This window comes from Lepisma saccharinum, chromosome 11 (assembly GCF_977018435.1).
Source record: "Lepisma saccharinum chromosome 11, izLepSacc3.1, whole genome shotgun sequence".
Classification (NCBI taxonomy): Eukaryota; Metazoa; Arthropoda; class Insecta; order Zygentoma; family Lepismatidae; genus Lepisma; species Lepisma saccharinum.
In genome coordinates, this window is record NC_139239.1 from 50,005,609 (window position 1) to 50,024,978 (window position 19,370).

At 41.5% G+C, this 19,370-nt stretch overlaps 1 protein-coding gene across 2 annotated transcripts in view; it reads left to right on the top strand.

Moving 5' to 3' along the window:
• LOC145994793 (ras-GEF domain-containing family member 1B) overlaps positions 1-19,370 on the top strand; it is an 802,930-nt gene that overhangs the window by 330,328 nt on the left and 453,232 nt on the right. The window contains exon 2 of one of the 2 annotated variants that reach the window (XM_083131079.1): positions 12,771-13,366. The exons of the other annotated variant lie outside the window; for it this stretch is intronic. Coding sequence (XP_082987205.1) covers positions 12,779-13,366 — 588 coding nt within the window. The 5' untranslated portion in view covers positions 12,771-12,778. The remainder of the gene's footprint in view (positions 1-12,770; positions 13,367-19,370) is intronic. 2 annotated transcript variants of the gene reach the window in all.

A 19,370-nucleotide genomic window follows, 5' to 3' on the forward strand; every position in this document is an offset into this window, starting at 1 on the left:
ATATCTCTTCTGTTGTTGACGATTGTCTTTTCAAAAGTCTTACTTTTACAGCACTTATTCAACTATCATGTTCAGACATCATTTCTGGGGTTAAGATGATATTAAACTTGCAATTTAATGTAATAGCAGCACGTTCGGCATCAAATTCCAATGTATTTAAATGGGAGAACAATTGCCGATCAAAAGCGTGGAGACACAACAGCGGTGCTGCCACCTACAATAGTTTGCTTTGACCAGGCCCATTGGAGACAAAAAAAATAATAATAGAGAATGAGACGGGGGCAACATTGTGTGCATGTAGAGAATGTGTTTGCGCTTGAATGAATGTGTGTGTGTGTGAGATAGAGAGAGGGGAAAATGTGGAAGAGAAAGAGAAGAAAACAAATCCTACTTCGCTGGTGAAATTCACCAAGTCGCGCTCAACTTGAAATGCAGGTGACCTCGGGGTGTCTCCTTGATTAATATTCCATCCAGGTAAAGCGCAAATCCCCTCGGCTGTAGGATGACAGCAGCTCAGGCGTGGGACTGAGAAGAGCAAGAAGCTGCCCGGAGGGTTCCTGGAGTACAAGGTGAATCACAAGACCCCGCCAGACCTCGGGCAGGTGAACAACTCAGCAGTTCACACAAAAGGATGTAGGGTCTGCGGTAGACAGGAAATGCGTCGATTGATTGCGAGCACAACGTGGGAAAAAGATTCTGTGATGATCTGTTCGAACCAGAATAACTGTCCTCGTGAACCTGGTGAAACCAGTAATTTTACCGACTTCTGGAAAGCGTGGGTGGAAGCGTCATTAGCAGTGTTTTGTTTATGGAAAGCTTCCACGTGGCGTCCAGCGGGAGACCAGTCCTTCTGGCTGAATGAAATAAACTCTCATGCAGATCTTCTTGCTCAATTTAATCGCATTTTAAGATCCTTGAAGGGACACTGATATTTTGTGATTTGCAAGAATGGAATACACGTTTAGTGATCAGGTGTACAGCATCCGCAATGTCTAGTTTTCATCTGGATTCGAACCCAGTAAATGTGGTTTCTCAACATGGGCGTCGCCAGAAATTTTTGAAGGGGAGGGTCAGGCTATTGACATAACTTGATAGTAGAAGTAATAATTACCCAGTAAAAATTTTGTGGTTTTTAATTACAGAACTAATAAGTTAAAAACCACTGAAATATACACATTTATTCGAAATTATTGTTATTTTTACAATTATATCCTTGGGGAATTTTTATCGCAACTCTTTTTCAGTATTCTTTCTTACGTTTCGTACAGTTCGTGTATTAAAATGCATAGCTATTCTTTTGTTATTAACTTTTACACACCTTGTTCAAGAATAAGCTTTAAAAGTTTGGGAAATTTTAATCAAATTTTATCACGACAAACTATTTTTTGGGAATTTCTAAAATGTGGAACCATTTATTTTTTGGATTACATGGTAACTTATGAAAATATAACCTATTCTTGTATTTTACATTGTTTTTTTTATTATTTTTTTTTAGATTTTTGGGTATATTTTTCTTTGGTTATTCTCTGATACTAAGTACCTAAACTTTATTTCTGTTACTAACACTAAAAGTAACAAGCCTTGTTTTTTTGTAACTTGAAAGGAACCGTGCTAATTTCCAGGGGGAGACTCGACAGGCCGGTTCGCCCTCGTCTCGTTTCCCGACGTCTGTGTTGCAGAACACCAGCACTGATTGGGAGGCAGATATATATATATAAAGCATGATTTGGTGATACTCATAACATGAGTCCACGCTTGCTTGCATGTATGCGGTTTCTGAGAACGTCCTCTCAAATTGAGAACACTTGCTCACCTCTGGAGTAAGGCGGCGCTCTTTGCGTGAGCAGGTTCTTAGGAATTTTATTCGTACGAAATGTGTATGTAGTCCCCCAAAATGAGAATTGAGTACGTGTTCAGTTTTATTCATGCAGTGGCTATGCAGCTTGTGCATTGAGCAAACACTGCCGACCCTGGAATACGAACATCTCAACGGTACATTCACACTCGCAGGGTTACAAGTTAAGGTGAGAAAATACTAAATCTCACGACTGTACAATAATGAAAACTGCAATCTCAGGTCTTGGGCTCTCCAAGCGCAATTGGACTAAGAAAATTGCATGGTTCTGTTCGTGGCCTGCATTAAAGATATCATCCGATGATTTACCAGGAAAAAGAAGAAAACATGATTATCTTCAAGCAACGACATTGAATCACGAACGCTTCACATGTGAATAACATTGAGACAAGACGAAACCGATCCCGACCACACATCGTTAAGTTATCTTACACGATAACATTGCTTTCTTTTTATTGGTTCGGAACCGTTTATTACATACATTAAATTCATAATTATCTTTATTGATATGTCTTCGCACCAGAAGTTTCTCAGTGTTGCAATTGTTTCTGATGATGACGCTGATTGCACGAAGCTAGAAGGTCAGAATTCTTCGCATTCAAAATTATCTTCCGAGCACTTCCTACGTCACGTTTCTCCCACTCCCTTTTCTGTCTCGTTCCTTGTTCTTCGCAGATAAGTGTATTACGTCATAAATGTTGTCGGCCAAAGCAGATTTGCCGCATCCATAAACAGCAAACTACCGCCTGGCGCCTTGAGATAGGGCGTCCTTCTTTCCTTCTCATTATTCCGAAATAGTATGCATCACCCACGCTTTACGCCAATGTGTTTTTCTTTAAGATGACGTGGGGCAACCTCCAGGATAATTTTCATTGGTTGGTTTCTATCAAAGATTTTGCATATTATTTACAGAGATGAAATGCAGCTTCAAATATATCTCTTGTAGCCCAAATAATTGTTAAAGTTGTTTTTCGTGAGTCTCTTCGGTTAAAATGCAAACAAATTCGATCTCTCTGCAATTAGACATCCCAACCGTTTCCTCATCGGGTGTAAAGGTGAAGGAAAGCTAACTTTTCCCAGTTATCAGTTAATTACTTTTCCTCAACCAGATGGGGTACGTATACACATCTCTAATCCGGATGAAACGGGTGAGTTTCTTTCTAAGGATTAGGAAGCAACGGGTGAGTTTCTTAACCCGATTGTATCTTTGGAGAGTTACTTCACCCGATCTTAGCGTTGGAGAGCAATGGGTGAGTTTCATCACCCGAGCTTAGCGTTGATAACACCATTAAGCCTTGTTTCCATGATAACCAAGAGCTCAATATGCTGACAAAGGCAGAATTTATTTTATTTTAAAACATAAACGTTACGTCTTAGTCTTCGGACTCTGTACCAAATACAAAATTTTGTTTTAAAATAAAATAAGTTCTGCCTTGGTCAGCATATTGAGTTTTTGCATAGCGTTGAGAAGTAAGGAGTGAGTTTCTTCACCCGATCTTAGCGTTGAGGAGTAACGAGTGAGTTTCTTCACCCTTAGCTTTGTGGAGTAACGGGTGAGTTTCTTCACCCTTAGCTTTGGGGAGTAACGGGTGAGTTTCTTCACCCGATCTTAGCTTTGGGGAGTAACGGGTGAGAGTTCTCACCAAATCTTAGTGTTGGGAAATAATGGCCAAGTTTCTTCACTCGATCTTGGCGTTGGGGAATAATGGGTTATTTTTCTCGCATCGTGATAACCCGCCATGGAATCGCTCGGTAAGAAGAAATCCGGAAATAAGAGTTCTTGCTACTGAATTAAATCTAATAATAAGTTAGTTTGGAAGTCCTTCATGACTTGAGGAAATGGGTCAAAACATTTTCTCTTCTTTCTCAGTTTTGTACACGCAGTGGAGACATGTACACATTGTCACACGCAGAACGTAAGCTACAATTAAATGCTCATTATGTGAATGTCTCGTGACCTTCTCCTACCAGGGGAAAGTACGACGCAGACTTCTTATTTCCACTAACCTGTTTGCAACGTAACGCGCGCTTTCTTCCCAGGCCTGCCTTGCAAGGCTGCTTCTTATCTTTGCAAGGTGGATTTTTCTAAATATGACCATTACGTCAAGTAGTATTATTGTCCTTGTGTGCTGAGATTTATGTGGAATCTTATAACTGCTAGGAAAGCTGCATGCAAATGGATTTAAGTGATAGTTTCTTCTCTCGCTTCATTGCGTTTTATAGTTTTACGTCGTGATGCGGTGCAAACCAGCGAGAGTGGGAAACGTTAAGACTGCTTTATTCTATGGGTGTGTCCTTACGTCCACGCAACAAGTTAGTTTGATTTTGAGCTAACAGCGTTCAAAATAATCTCTAACGTTGCGTGCAAGTCAGTAGTGCATTTTAACGACTTCTATTTCAATAGTGGGCCTCCTGGATGGTGTAGTGGTAACGTTGTCGCCTTGTAGTCCAGGGGTCCCGTGTTCGATACAGGGTGGAGGTACATTGCACAGTGGTTCGGATACTACTTTAAACTTTAGGTCCAGTCCCGATTAGCCTGTCTGCGCGTAAAACGGGCTTAAAACTTCAATTAAATTATTTAATAACTCTTTTTACACTAAGCTTATAATCTCATTCAACTTCAGTTATTTTTTCTACCTCTTGGGTTAATCGCGGCGATGAGCAATGGACTGATTTGATTTTCGTTTGATTCATGTTACTTCTATGCCACTTTTGGTTAATCGTGATGATGAGAATGAGTAATGATAGGGTGATATTGATGGACACTCACAAAGAACCCATGCCCAGACCGGGATTCAAACCCGGGACTCCTGGCGTCTTAGCCCGATGTGCTAACCACTCCGCCACGGAGATCCGCGAATGATGGACTCATGGTGGCTCAAGCACATGTTCATACCTTACCCAGGGTTCAAACCAGGGATGTCTGATTTCGAATTTGGATTTTTGTTATTGAGCGTCGCTTTTCTGCCACTTTTGGCTAATCGTGACGATGAGGAAGGGTTATGATATGAAGAACACGGCGAGATTCAAAGCCGGGATCTCTGGCTTCCTAACGTCTTGTGCTGAACATTCCGCCACAGACGGTGGCCACAGTTTCAGTTGTGATAAACCCTTTGTTCATAAATGGATGTAAAACTTCCGACAATTATGGACCTTATTATTATTATTATTATTATTATTATTATTTAAATTTAAATGATTTTCTGAATATTGCTTTCTTATTGGCAGTACAAGGCTATTCAAATTTTAACACACACCACATTTCATATATTCGTGTATGTACATGGAGGTGGACTTTATAATTCCAAATCAAAAATGTTTCGGTGCCATTGCGTACGTTTAACTTTTCCCAGGAATGTAATATCCGAAGACCGGCATCAAACGCAAAGGTTTATGGGAGAAAAACTGAAAAGTCACTGTCAAGAAAAGAAAAATGAAAAAAAAAAACGTGGGTCGCTTTGTTAAGACGTTTTTCTTGCCGTGCTTTTTCCTGTATAAAAACCTAGGTTATGTGTCGAAAAAAAAAGTCAATATATTACGGAGGCCAGTGCGCCATCTTGGAAGGTTATAAAGAGCCTAATTAGCTGTCGGTCGTCCAGATTTACTGCTTCAGAATTACTTTCCTTCGTCGAGTGCTGCCAACTTCATCAGCAAGATTTCAGGTCTAGAAATTCCTTGGGGTGGTAAGAATAGTTATGTTCCGTAACGTGTTGGTGAAGAAAGTTGACGTTTGGCAACACTGCATCCAATTTTCACGCTGGTTTTTTGATGGTGTTTTCTCTGAACACATGGTCCTTCTGCTCTTTAGCACAGCCTCACATGTTGGAGAGACTCCCTCGTTGAGTAGGTTTTCTGCACGTGGTTTTTTCGTCTCAATTTTCTAGACATGGTTTACATGTTCTGACAGTATGGCGCCTTCAGAAAGATCGGGTTCGACTTTCGGATAGTATGTTCACCGCAGGGTGCGAAATTATTTAAGACTGGTGGGGTGGGGTGGGGGGGGGGCAGGGAGAGGTGCGAAATTATTTAAGACTGGTGGGGTGGGGTGGGGGGGGGGGCAGGGAGAAATATCTTAATCTACAAACTTCCCTCCCCACAAAAATACATATAAAGTATACGATCCTACATATGTATAATGTTATTAAAAGTAAAAATAAATTACTAAATTAAATTTACTACATTAAAAATATATTATTATTATTTACCAATAAATAAATAAATTTGTTACTTTTAAATATATCAGATATTATAAAGTAGCAAACTACGTCCTTCACTAACTGATTAAAGATGTTAATTAAATTATGAAGTAGTTGAAGTGGTTTTATTATGTGTAACTTTTTGTTTAAGTTTTTGCTTTATTTTAATATAAATCAATTAGATTTCACAGTCTTTATTGTTTTGCATTCTTGTTTTACTTTTATTGTGCATACACTAATTTGTGTATGTATTCGATATTATTCTTAGTACAGTATATTTGAAATTAAACAATTACTTTTATCTTTTGTTTGTTGTAACAAAACTCTCCCCCGAAACTTTTTGGTGGGGGATTTTTGAGGCCAAGATTATTGGTGGGGGAGGAAATCCCCCCCCCCTCCAGGATTTCGCACCTTTGGTGTCTATTCCTGTTCTGTGGACAGCGCAGCCTTTTGCTGCAACCACACACACAAACGCATGTAATATTAGATCGATGATTCCCGATGGCGTAGTTGTAACTCCGTCGACTTGTAATCGAGGACTTCCTAGTTCGATGCCCGATGGAGGCACATGATGGTTCGGATCCCACTTTAAACTGTAGGTCCAGTCCTGATTAGCCAATATGTGCATAAAGTGGACTTACAACTAGTTGAAACTCGGCACCACCATTTCCTTTCAACTCTGGCGCTCTGACGGTAATGACATTGCCGATTTTATTTCTGGGGACAGGAGTGTCATCCCTTATCAGCATCATCCATCTAAAGAAGAGAAGTAGTGGAGGGTGGAAGCCCTGAATATGAATATCTCTCACTATATAACAGTTTATTATACAAGATATTAAATCCTGCTAAGAAAGTAAAATTAATTACCACTATACACTATTCAAATTAATATTTGTAGGATTTCGGCAGTGTGCTTCATCCCCTCGAGCCCCTCTACCAGAACCTCTGTCATGAGTTACCGTTTCTTGTTTATGTCTGTTTTTTTAAGTCCACTTTATGGACAGAGTTGATAATCGGGACTGGATCTACAGTTTAAAGTGGGATCCGAACCATTGTGAGTGTGCTTTCGCAGGGTATCGAACCGGGACACCTTGATTAGAAGGCGACGACGTTACCACTACGCCATGGAGGGAGGTTCCTTATTATTATTATTATTATTATTATTATGTTATGCCAGTACAGTTCAGTGTTTTGAATCACCTCAAATAGTCTAATCAGGAAATTTTAATCTCTGACATGAATGCATCTTTACTTCCAAATCATAATAAAAATAATAATAATAATAAATCCTACGGCAACTCTTCCACGCCATCTACTTCTACACATTTTTTTTTTTTTTCCCAGCAACTCCTTCCCTGAATTCTCACCACCAATGTTCACAGGTCCGACACTATACTCCATGAGGCCTTAAAAAGATCGCTTCGCGGACTTGCAGCAGACGACAATATGGGGGTGTGTGTGCGGGAACAAATCAGGTCCGCGAATGAGCGAGCCCGGTTGCCAGAGCTGCACCCTTCTGGAAGGGCGAGTGACCTCTGCCTCTTGCTACCTTGGCCTAAGGAGCAGACGACGCGATAGTATCGGCAACGGTGTGCGAGCGACGTCTGCTGTTAGCCCGCGAAACGCTCTTTCTAAGGCCTCCTGCAGTATAGCACCAGTGTTTGAAGGTCATATTTGCCGATATGTTAGCGACTCTATACTTCTTTCGCTATTGAGAGTGTGTGGGACATAACATCCCTCTTGCAGCTTTAACCTCGCAATACAGCCGACGTGATAATGACAGAAGCAAAGAAAAATCGCTCACTAGAGCGTCACTGAACGTTTGAGTCTCGTGATTCAGTGAGCGTTTTGGCGGGAGAGAACAGTTACACTTCACGGACTGTAGTTCAGTCGTTCCGGTTAGCGCAAGCCTCATCCACTGTTCCTATACAGTTGAAAGATGCGCAATTTTAGCACACCACTCCCTACATCTCATAACACAGTCTTTGGATGCAATCCGCAGTTATTGAAGAGGGGGAAATTCCCCCGTGGGAGAACGATGCTGCGTCTGGTTTTCGAGGAAATCAGCCAGTTCTGTGGTTGACTAACCGTCTCATTGAAATCGCGCCTTCTTGGGAGTTTCCATGGCAACCAGACCGACAAATAAACGGCGGACAGTGACCTTAGAATTGATCCAGCGCCAGATGGAAATTAATGTGCCTAGTGGATTATGTGGCGAGGATGAACATGTGCGTTATCTCGGCGCGTTACGGGACGGCAAAGTAATCGTTAACGTTGTGTTTTGAAGGTCAGAAGAGAATTTCCAACCCGAGTTGAAAGATCATTATCACCATCAGCTGTTAAGGTAAAAGAAAAAATACTGCAACATATTTTCGGTGTTATATCCTCCCACATACGAAACAATAGCTTCTTTGTTGATTTGGATGTTCTATCCATAAATTATCTGAAGTTCATGAACTTAAAAAAAATAGCTTAAAAATAATTTATAATTTATATAAATTAAATCTGGGTATTGAAATCTAAGCTTTTTTTCTTTCATTGACAAGATTTCTGAAAGTACTTGAATAAATGTACACATCCTAATGTTTAGTCGTTAAACTCTCCCTCCCTCCCTCTCCCCAGGCTTCCCTGATGGAATAGTGCTAACGTTATCACCTTGTAGTCGAGGGGTCACAGGTTTGATACCCGATGAAAGCATACAGTTTGTTCCAATCCCATTTTAAACTGTTGGTCCAGCACCGATTTCACTATCTGTGCAGAAAGTGGGCAAAAAAATGCCCTAACAATTTGCTCCAAATTTTTCTTGAAATGTTCATTTTTTTTTTAAAAAAATAACGTTGAACCTTGAAACTAACTTACACCCCCAGGTGTAAAATTCTGGATAAACTACAGAAGTAAATATACCCATAGTGCACATAGACCTATTTATGTTTGTACTTTTGTTACTTAGCGTCGACTATCTTCCACTTTCGGGTGATTGTGACGATGGGGATGAGTGATGAATAGATAAAATTGATGAAGGGACACTCATGAAAAACACTCTTGTCCAGGCAGGGACTCGAACCCGGCAAATTCGGTTGCGAAATCGAAAGTCGACCGCTTATAGCGCTCGGTGACCAATTCAAAATATCAGATACCACCTTTTGTAAATATGTTTACACGCTCTCGCTACAGACAGTCCCATGTTAGAGTTTGATTACTAGGGCCCGGAAGCTGATCTAAAAAAATGTCGAAAAATTACCTGTAAAATGACCTTAAAATTATTTTAAAAAATAACCTAAAATGGTAAAAAAAAATTGACCTGAAAATAATTGTAGCTCTGAAAATCATACCTTGATTTTTATCATAAATTTCAATAGAGTAGTTGAATGAATGTGATAAAACCCGTTGTTTGGTGGTTCAAATTACTGTCGCAAAGGGATAAAAGCAATTAAGTGCCAATGTTGTATTAGGCCTTCTGTATTAGCCATTCACCTCCTTTCAGAGGGGACCTCGCGTTTCACGTGCAGCAGATTATATATAATTTTTTGACCACAGATTAAGGGGGAACTAAAGGCAATTTTGCAGTAACTTTTCGATAACAGATGGCAGCACAGTTTGTCATGGCAACCGAGTGCCATGTTGCCAGATATACATATGAATCAAGGGTAGGTACTATTTGTCTAGGTCCTCGTCCGTGGCCGTGCGGTCGTCTAAGGCGCTGTTCTTTGGGCTTCGACTGCGGGACGGCATGGGTTCCAGTCCGTCTGGGTTCAGGACCTGTGTATAGGACCGGTGGCAACCCACCATCGTGAGGAAATTAGGGAGCTACGAGTGAGTTGCGTAACCTGATCACGGATATCTCCTACTGGTTGAAGATCTCCACACCTCTAGGTAGGATTGTGGGAGAGAGACTGGCAGTCGGGAGATAGGCCAAGGCCCTTACGGACTGTAGAGCCACGGGTTATTTTTGTTAATTATTTAATCTGTTGCCAAACATTTCAGTTAAATGTAACGTTGTGCTTTTCCATTCACCGTTTTTTCGATTAATAGCGAACTTGCTACAAAGACTATATCAGGAAATTATAAAATACTGAAAAAATGCAAAAAATACTGAAGAATTACCTAAAAGCCAAAAATGCCAAACAAATGCAAAATAAAAACAGTGTTTTATGCTTCTACCTGAAGGGAAACTGATTTAGCATTGTTTACAATCCTAAGAAAATATGATTTTTCATCAACTTCAGATCACCATTTGCCCTTATTAGCAATTAGCCAAAAGTGGCAGAAATGCGACGCTAAATGAGAGAGATACAATTATGTGAGTGCACTTGCTTTCCCCAGTTCCGTACAGTTTCCCCAAGGTATTTTCCCTTACCTTAACTTCTCATGATTCACTAAGTATTTCCGGGATAGAAACAGCGTTAACATGATTGTGAAGGAAACGTCCCTGAAACAACACATGTGGAAAGATCCTGAGAAAGGAGTGGGGATGAGAACCGTCTGAGGTCGATGCTAGATAGTGTTTTGTCTGCATGGGGTGGAAGCACTCAGCCGAATCCGTCCCTCTTCTCGGTTGGTCACGAAGGGGAGAATGGCCCTCGTAAGTAAAAATAGCCCGAAGAAGATGAGATGAAGTTCATTTCACTTTCTGAGAAGAGGCAGAGAGAAGCCCAGGGATGCTGCAGACAAGAGGGTGGGATCGCCGCAGACCAAAAATGGGGGACGAGAGGGGAAAAGGCTCTTCTCAGTGTGTCGCCAGTTTGTCTTGTGAGGGTCACTTGACACACAACTGCTCATGTGAATTTGCAGGTTGACATGCAGTTGTAAACTTGAAAGAATTTGAGATTCTGAAGAACCTTTGTAGCCAATTACTTTATATTTACTTAATTTGTACTATTATCGTATGAGGGAAACACCTACGAATCATATATTTCGGACTTCTTTACATTTCTAACGTGTTACTTTCGAATGCGGAACATTTCTTAAGGTGAAATAATGCATTTCTAACTAAGATAATGTCTATTTCTTCTATTTAAGAGTACTTACTGTTACTTGTTGTTTCGAATCTGTAACACATTATGGCCGTGATAGCGTACTGGTTTAGGGGGCGTTCTGAGAGTGTTTTGTCGATTTATGCAGTGTTGCAATCTCGTTCACCGGAAAATATATACTTTCGTGCCCGGATTTGAAATTATGCTAATACGTCGCAAACCATTGACGTTAGCCTCACAAACCATTGACTTTTGATTTGATTTGATTTAGTTTATTTTACTTCGCGTTTTGTGCCTCTTGGCTAATTTGCGAAGATGGGGATGAGTGATGAAATGATGAAATTGATGAATGGACATTCACAAACAACCAAGCCCGACCGGGATTCGAACCGGGACCCTTGGCGTCGCAGCGCGATGTGCTAACCACTCGGCCACAGGGTCGGGCACAAACCATTGACGTTAGCCTCACAAACCATTCACGTTAGCCTCACAAACCATTCAAGTTAGCCCCAAAAACCATTATCCGTAAGGTTAGGTTAGGTTAAGTTAGTTTAGGCAAGCATAGTTAAAAAAAAATACTAGACACGTCATGTTCTAGTGAAAACACGGCGAGGCTGAAACACTGGCTACGGGGTTGCATCATCTTAACACACGGAACATTGCACTCTCGTGCAGAAAGCAAATGGCGGGAGCAGAAACAGCGTGTCGGACAGAGATTTTCGCAGAAAACAACACGCATTCACATTAAAATGGATCAAATCTACATTCAGGAACTTCCACAACGCTAAAGAAAATGATTTCCGTAAGTACTTTCTCCTGTAAATTTGAAGGAATCCGTTTCCCTCATACGATAATGTTACCACTTAATTTTTTCCATAATTATATTTTACTATCTCAAAGGAATAAACTTGTAATCCTCCCAGTCGGTTCGTTTTCAGGATGGCAACCCTTAGCACCATCTTGTGGCGATTTGACAATTAGTAAAAAAAAGAAAAGGAAGACTGTGATGAACATGAATGTGTTTCGTTGTTTCAATTCCATAGTAAAAATTAACTAACGTGATCAGGATTTGCTCTCTTCAAGTTTGTTTGAAGTTTTGTTACTAACTCGGCTGACTATTACATTAATTATTTCTGATTGTCGGCATTAATACAGAAGGACGTATTAAGGTCGCGGAGCTTGTGCTTTGTTCTGCACTGCACATTGCAGAAATAATAAGGGGACGCAACTTGAGGTGAATCATCTTGTGAGTCAGAACGTCCAGTGAGTTATATTCATCTTGGGGATCCCGTGTTGGGGATCAATAACTCCCATTGGCAATTATTTCCCAGAAATGGGAAGGTTTCGGCTTCGTTTCATCCTATGAGTTGCGAGAGAACTACAACGATACGCATTAAATGTGTATGTCTTTTGTGTGAGTGTGTGTGTTTGTGTGTGTGTGTGTGTGTATATATATACCGTATTGCCGTATAACAGCGACAAATTTTTAGTTTGTACGTGACATCGACATGAGTACTATTTATGACTCTGCGAGTCCTCAGAATAAGGATTTTTCTTTTGTATGCAACCACGCAGGACATTTCGTGGTTGACAGTGACATAACATTGAGAGTTCTACAAAAGCATCATTCTTCGCTCTACCAGTAATTAAGAACTGGCAATAGTAGTGCAATATAAACAAAGTTTAAGGAAAATTTTTATTGTTATGAAAGCTATATTGTTGCTCATTGGCTCATCCTGTTTTTAGGATCAACTATGGACGACGAGATACAGCAGACGGTGGAGTCCATTCTGGGCAAAGGTGTGAAGGTGGTGGATTGTGAGAAAAATACGTGCGTTCGCGAAGAGGAAGTGTTGCTGGTGAACGGGTGTCCGATCACTTTGGAGGGCGAGGAGGGCGCAGCCATCAGGGAGGCCCTTCTGCACGGGGCGGTGCCCCACTGTGACCTCCTCAACCAGATCCTTATAAGGGCCGGAATTCTCCGTGCCCCAGTGAAGCTGGAGACCAGCTTGAGTGTGAAGTCCAGTGTGTTGACTCGGGAGAACGTCACCGTTCAGAGAAACGGTCTTGTGGTGGATGAGCGTAGTCGGGAGATGAAGGAGGACAACTTCTACACCAGCACCACCAGCGAGGTGTGGGAACCCGTTGGTGGCGACGTCGCCGGTGGGAACCTTTCCAGCGCCGACCAACCGACGGCGATGCGCGGTGGAGCCGCATCCACCCCTTCCTCGGTGGACGATATGGACCTGGCTGCCGACGGGCTGGACAAAGTTCATCTCTGTGACCACAGGCGTGACAATAACATCAATAACAACATCGGGGTGCAAACCACCACGTCAGCTGTAAGTACAAACCATTCTTACTTTTTTGTTGTCTGATGCAACATGTGTCGCGCTCTTTTCGGAAAGGTTCCACATCCTTCTCACCTCTCTTCGGCGCCTTTTCCTTTACAGACAAATGACGTCATGTGCTCATCTATTGCATGTTGTGGTTCAGCTGGACTTGAACGAAGCTCTTACAACCAGAAACAGAATTTTCAAAAACTACTTTTCATACAACGAACCATCATTTCCTACTTTTAACATCCTTTTTTTTTTTTTAGGAGTACTGACTCTCACCGACCTCCAGTTGGACACTCCGCCGGTGCTATTTGCAGAGGGATGATGGGATATATCCCCCTTTGGATACTATAGCTCCCTTTGTGGTTGTAATTTTTAGAAATGAAGAGATGCTCTGTGTGCGAGCACCATATATATACTGCTGCCACGCTAATTACCGCCCCCCATTCACAGAGTAGAACGGCTATTTTGACAAAATACTGTTTTCCTGCTGGCTACTTCGGGGAGGAAGGATTCTAAGGTTGCCCAAACAGGGTGCAGCGGTAGTCCTAATTGGCTGTTTGACCGCAAGTTCCTTCTTGGCAACAGTGGGTGACTGCCATGAAGGCGTTCTCCGCGCCGGCTGTTATCATGGCAGCAGTATAATTATATCCCGATGCTTCGAAAGAAGTTATTGGAATTCCTTCAGAGAAATATTTTCAAATACCACGCTTACGTTTTCATGGGTCACAAGCCAGGTTTCATTTTTCAGCTTCATTGTCGCGATTGAACTCAATATATGTAAAAGCGACGTAAAATAATAATAGACCCTAAACCCAAGACAATTCAATCAAACCTGAACCGTACCAATCATCTGAATTTTGATAAAGCGAACTACGTATTTACAAATGTTTCTAATGTAAATTTAAAGTTATTCGTTGCATTACAGATGGCGCTGTCTAGGTAACTAATAATTTAGTGATTCTGGTAAAGGCAATGAGCCTTACAGTTCCATACAAGCTTCATAACGTGCCTTAAAATGGGATAACATAATTAATCTTTCAAAGTTTGAAATATTGTTGTTATGCATCACCATGGCCGTAGGCAGGAAAAATTTTCGGGGGGGGTTAATTCATAATTGTTCCCATGGGCGTCGCCAGAAATTTGAATAATAGAAATAATAACAATAATTGTACAATAATAATTAAACTTTCATAATAATAAAACAATTTTATTCCATAATAATACTAATAATAATTATTATTATATTATTGTTATATCCTTGAGGGGGCTTACTCAATCCAGCAGATGAGTGAATATCCAGCACAAGTTTCTTTTTGTTTTTTCACGTTTCACACAGTGTGTACTGAAATGCACAATTATTATACTTCGTCATTAAACTTTAGATGTCTTCAAGAAAAAGCTTTAAAAGTTAGATGGAAATTTTAGTCATAAAGTTTTTGTTGTTTAACTTTAAAATTACATTTTTGAAAAGTGCGGAAGCAGTTATTATTTTTAAAAACTTAGCCTTGTGCATGGATTGTAACCTCAATCGCGAACGTAATGCGCTACGAAACTGGAGATCCTAGGTTTGAACTCCTATCAAGGGGGATTTTCGACTTTATCGGGCAGGAAATTTAAAAGCTGGAAAGGGAATTTTGGGACAATCATAAGGGAATCTTCAGTCTATATTCCTTGTGATGCAGGAACAACACTGGAAAGATAACAGCAGAAGTGAAAATGGAGGTGTCGCGGGTGGGCTACGATTCTGAGAATAAATCCTGTTTCACTCAACTTTCAGAATTCCAAATGTATGACAATTCTAGCTCGATCATTTCAACATTGTCTCCTTGCATTTTTGTGATGCTTCGAAAAAAAAATTGAAAATTTGTTACAGATTTTGGTTTCTGAACTTCCATTAATCCAACATGTCGGAAGTTTCGGGGGGGGTTTGAACCCTAGAAACCCCCCCTCTAAATACGGCCATGTGCATCACAACGAACTAGATTACTGCAGAAGTCCATTGGTCAATTCTTAGTGTTTTGCTTTATGTCAGTGAACATTTAGATATCCAGTCAAGGGCTATTGGTATTTATCCATCCAGTGATTAAATAAAATACAGCGCCTTGAATAACGTAGTGTGAAAAACGACCCAAGAAACTGGTTCCCGAGACGGATGACAACATAGATGGCAGTGCGATCAGTACGGCTGCTAATTTTCTTATGAAAATAATGCGGCGTAGTTAGTTTTTGGATTTGTTTGTCTTTAAAGGTGGTACGTGAATTGATGGAATTCATACACAAAAATTTAGTTACCAAGAGCATTCCACGCGTATTTTTTCTCCCGTATTATTAATGAAAGTATAACGATAACAGGACGTGGCCGACTGTCTAGAATGTTCGTTAATATCTTCGCGACCACTGTACCAAATATCATAGCAATTATCACATTCATAGAAATGCTTCATGTAAAAGAATCAGACGTTGCAGCGAAAACTCCATTTACTTCCATTATAAGCAGACTAATGCCATGCAACTGTACCGACACCAGCGCCTCTAGCGGTATCATATTCGAGTGGAACCAGCCAGAGAGCCCAGAACAGTGCCCTTTCCACATTATGTTATTCAAGGCGTTGTACTTAAACCCTTTAACGCACGCGAGAAAGGCTATGCACACACTCCGAGAATTGTGCACTGTTTAAGGGCAAGAGGAACACTTCCCATGTCCAGCCAGGCGCGAGGACCCAAAATTGTTCCTCTCCCCGACCTTTCTCCGTGGCGGGCTGGGAAAGGAGAGGTCTGTGCGCAGGATGGTTGTAGGAAGGGGAGAAAACTTAGCGTTACACTTAATCTCTTGGGAATATCGAACTTCTGATGGTGTAGAAAAACACACGAAGGGGAATTGGATAGGTTAAAGATTCTGTTTGTGTTAGGAAAAATCGAAACTTCCAATTGATTAGCCGTAACTTGAAGTTGAAAGTTGTTTGTCCTTAAGGAATACATGGGAGTATGTATATATCATATTTTTTTTACAGATCGTATCTAGCTTAATAATCAACTTACAAAAACGCTTCCACTTGTAACATGGGAGAAATCCATACTCTCTTCTACCAGGTTTTTTTCAGTAGCAGTGCCCTGAACTAAATACATTCCTTTTGCGAAACTGTCTCCCTTCGCCTTAAGCTTTTCCGAATCAAAGTTTGGTTTGAACACAAGTACGCTTTCCTATGTCCGTAAACGATACAACTTTTTGTTCTGTTCTTGTTCTGAGATTATTTTTTTTTTGCCTGACAAAAGACTTCTGTTCAAATTGTTGTGACTTGCTTTGCCAGGTGTTCGTCTAATGACTGCCTTGCATTGGACCATTAGCTACTTCTTGTCTGGAGCGGTGTGCCCTGCGCGGGTTACTGGCTTTTTTTTTTTTCCCCTTTTGAAAATAGTTTTTATTTCTTCCTTTCTTGTCTGCCTGGAATCGAGCCAGTTGCCGAGGGAAGGGGATATAAATGTTGCTGGATTCGGCACCCTTTGCTGGTTTAATAACCCTTGTGTTATTGGGAACCGATGACATTTTCAATAACATCTCTCTTGTCATGTCGGCATACCACAGCTGTGGCGCGTTGACTGTCCTGGCCACCAGAACGTGGCGCTATTCTTCAGCATTTCCACCAGTCGTGAAGGAGTTGTGCTACTCAGGCCTGGATTTAGAGGGGTATTGACCGGGCCTACATTGAGATCACAAAAGGCAGAGAGTGAGAAATGTGGTTGATTGAATTTGTTTTTACTTCGCTTTTGACTAATGACGAAGATGACGATTTGTGATGAAGTGATGACATTGATAAAAGAACACTCACAAAGAACACACATGCCCAGGCCGGGATTCGAATCTGGGACCCCGGGTGTCGTAACATGCTGTGATAATCACTCTGCCACGGAGATCGACGCTTTGAAACGTGTAGCTAACCATCTTAAGCCTGGTATCCACTTGTTGCAAACCAGCGTATCGTATCCCCGTTCCGTATGAATTTATTCGAAAAAAACTTGCAACGCTCCGTTTCAAAATGCAACGGACCCGATCGCTCATTTGGCGGTTTTTCCTCGTCACATCAAAGTAAGGATACGATAGGCATGGAGGGTCAGTGTGGATGGGCATGCGCGCGTTCCGTTGCCTCGTTGCATCATCCTTCAGTGTGTAGTGATCTCTGTGAATGACAGTACGTTCCATTATCAATTTGTTTTCTTTATTATCTTTATTATGGAGTGGGATAAGGATAATAAAATACTATTGCATTTATTGATATAAAGTAAAGTTTTTGTATGATCTGCTGGAACCGCAAGTCTGCGAATAAGCTGCTTCCACTATACAGTTCACTGTTCACGTACCTGTTTGTCATCCACCAACTTGGTGATTTGCGTTTTTTCTTTTTCGATAAAACGTAATTAATGAAAATATATGCGGCTGCTGCCACTTGCTGCGGTGTACTCATCGTCACTTGAGACCAGACTGTGAACCGTATCGGACTCCCGTATCAATCATGCTACAGGGTGGATGATACGGAACGCAGTGATGATACGCGACAAATCAGGGTCCGTATCGTATCAATAATTGACACGGATCGGGGATATACGCTGGTTTGCAACAAGTGGATACCGGGCTTACGGCCTCCCCGATGGCGCAGTGGTAGCGTCGTCGCCTTGTAATCAAGGGGTCCCGGGTTCGATACCCGGTGGAGGCACAAGTGGTTCGGATCCCACTTTAAACTGTAGGTCCAGTCCCGATTAGCCTAACTGTGCATAAAGTGGACTTAAAACACCATATCAGATCAGTATCAGGATACCGGGCTTAACATGACCTAAAAATGTTATAACTGAAATTGTACATATATAAAAGTTTGTTTCACCGACCTCTGTGGCAGAGTGGTTAGCACAGCGCTCTGCGACGCCAGGGGTTCCGGGTTCGAATCCCGGCCTGGGCAAGGGTGTTCTTTGTAAGTGCCCCTTCATCATATCATATATAACTCATCCTCATCTTCGCGATTAGCCAAAAGTGGCAGAAAGCGAAGTAAAATAAACCAAATCATTCAATAAAAGTCCTGGTGAATTGGTCCGAAAGAATCGATGACAATAACGATTATTATTTTCGATGTATTATTATTATCGATTATATTATAAGAAGAATAATTATTGTGTTTTCATTATCAGTGTTTATTTTATGTTTTAAGTGACCCTGACTACGGGAACAGAGTTCGACGCTGACGCTTACCCATTCTGAAGTGCTTTGGCCGATAAACAGCAATGAACGTCAAACGCTACGAAAACATATGCTTCTCTCAGCTGTATCGAGCAAAGATCTCGTAGCAACCGACTTGCCTGTCACGTTCGGTTATCAGACGATGTTCACGGATTTGGTAGCCATGGCGACGGAGCGGCGGTGGGAATTCGCAGGCCGAGGGACAATCCCCGTAAGGGATTTTGTTGCGGAAAAGTCGAATTCTTTCTTCCATACTTTCCCGCCTGTTTCGAGGTTAAATCACATCTTGTTTAAGTGGGTTACCGCTGCTGAGGTTATGGAGCTCGTAAAGAATAGGTTCTCCTAGGAAATCCTTGAACCCTATTCCTGGAATCGATGGAGCAAGGCCACCACGCTTAACGGTATGGGGAGGGCGGAGCGAAGCAGTACATGCTGCTGCAAAGGCTGGTAACTGCAGCCTCTACATAATCCCGTTCCCTCGCAGTTGTTTATTGGTCGAGCCCCCTCGAGTCACTACTGGCTCATAGATTTGCTTTCGTTCTCTTGCTCCAGAGCTGCCCGGGATAGAGCATAAGTTACGTGGGCCCTGACTAACTGCTCAATAGCGTGTCGCATCGGATTTTTGTCGCGCATGCGCAGCGAATGCTTTCTTATGTACTGGAGGGCCCCTGTTGCTTCGCGCTTTGATCTGAAAGCTCCCTTAGTCTGTCTTGTTTGTAATTTCGGTGCCGTGAAGAAACTAGACCAGTGACAGCACTAATGTAAGATGAAGGCCTCCTT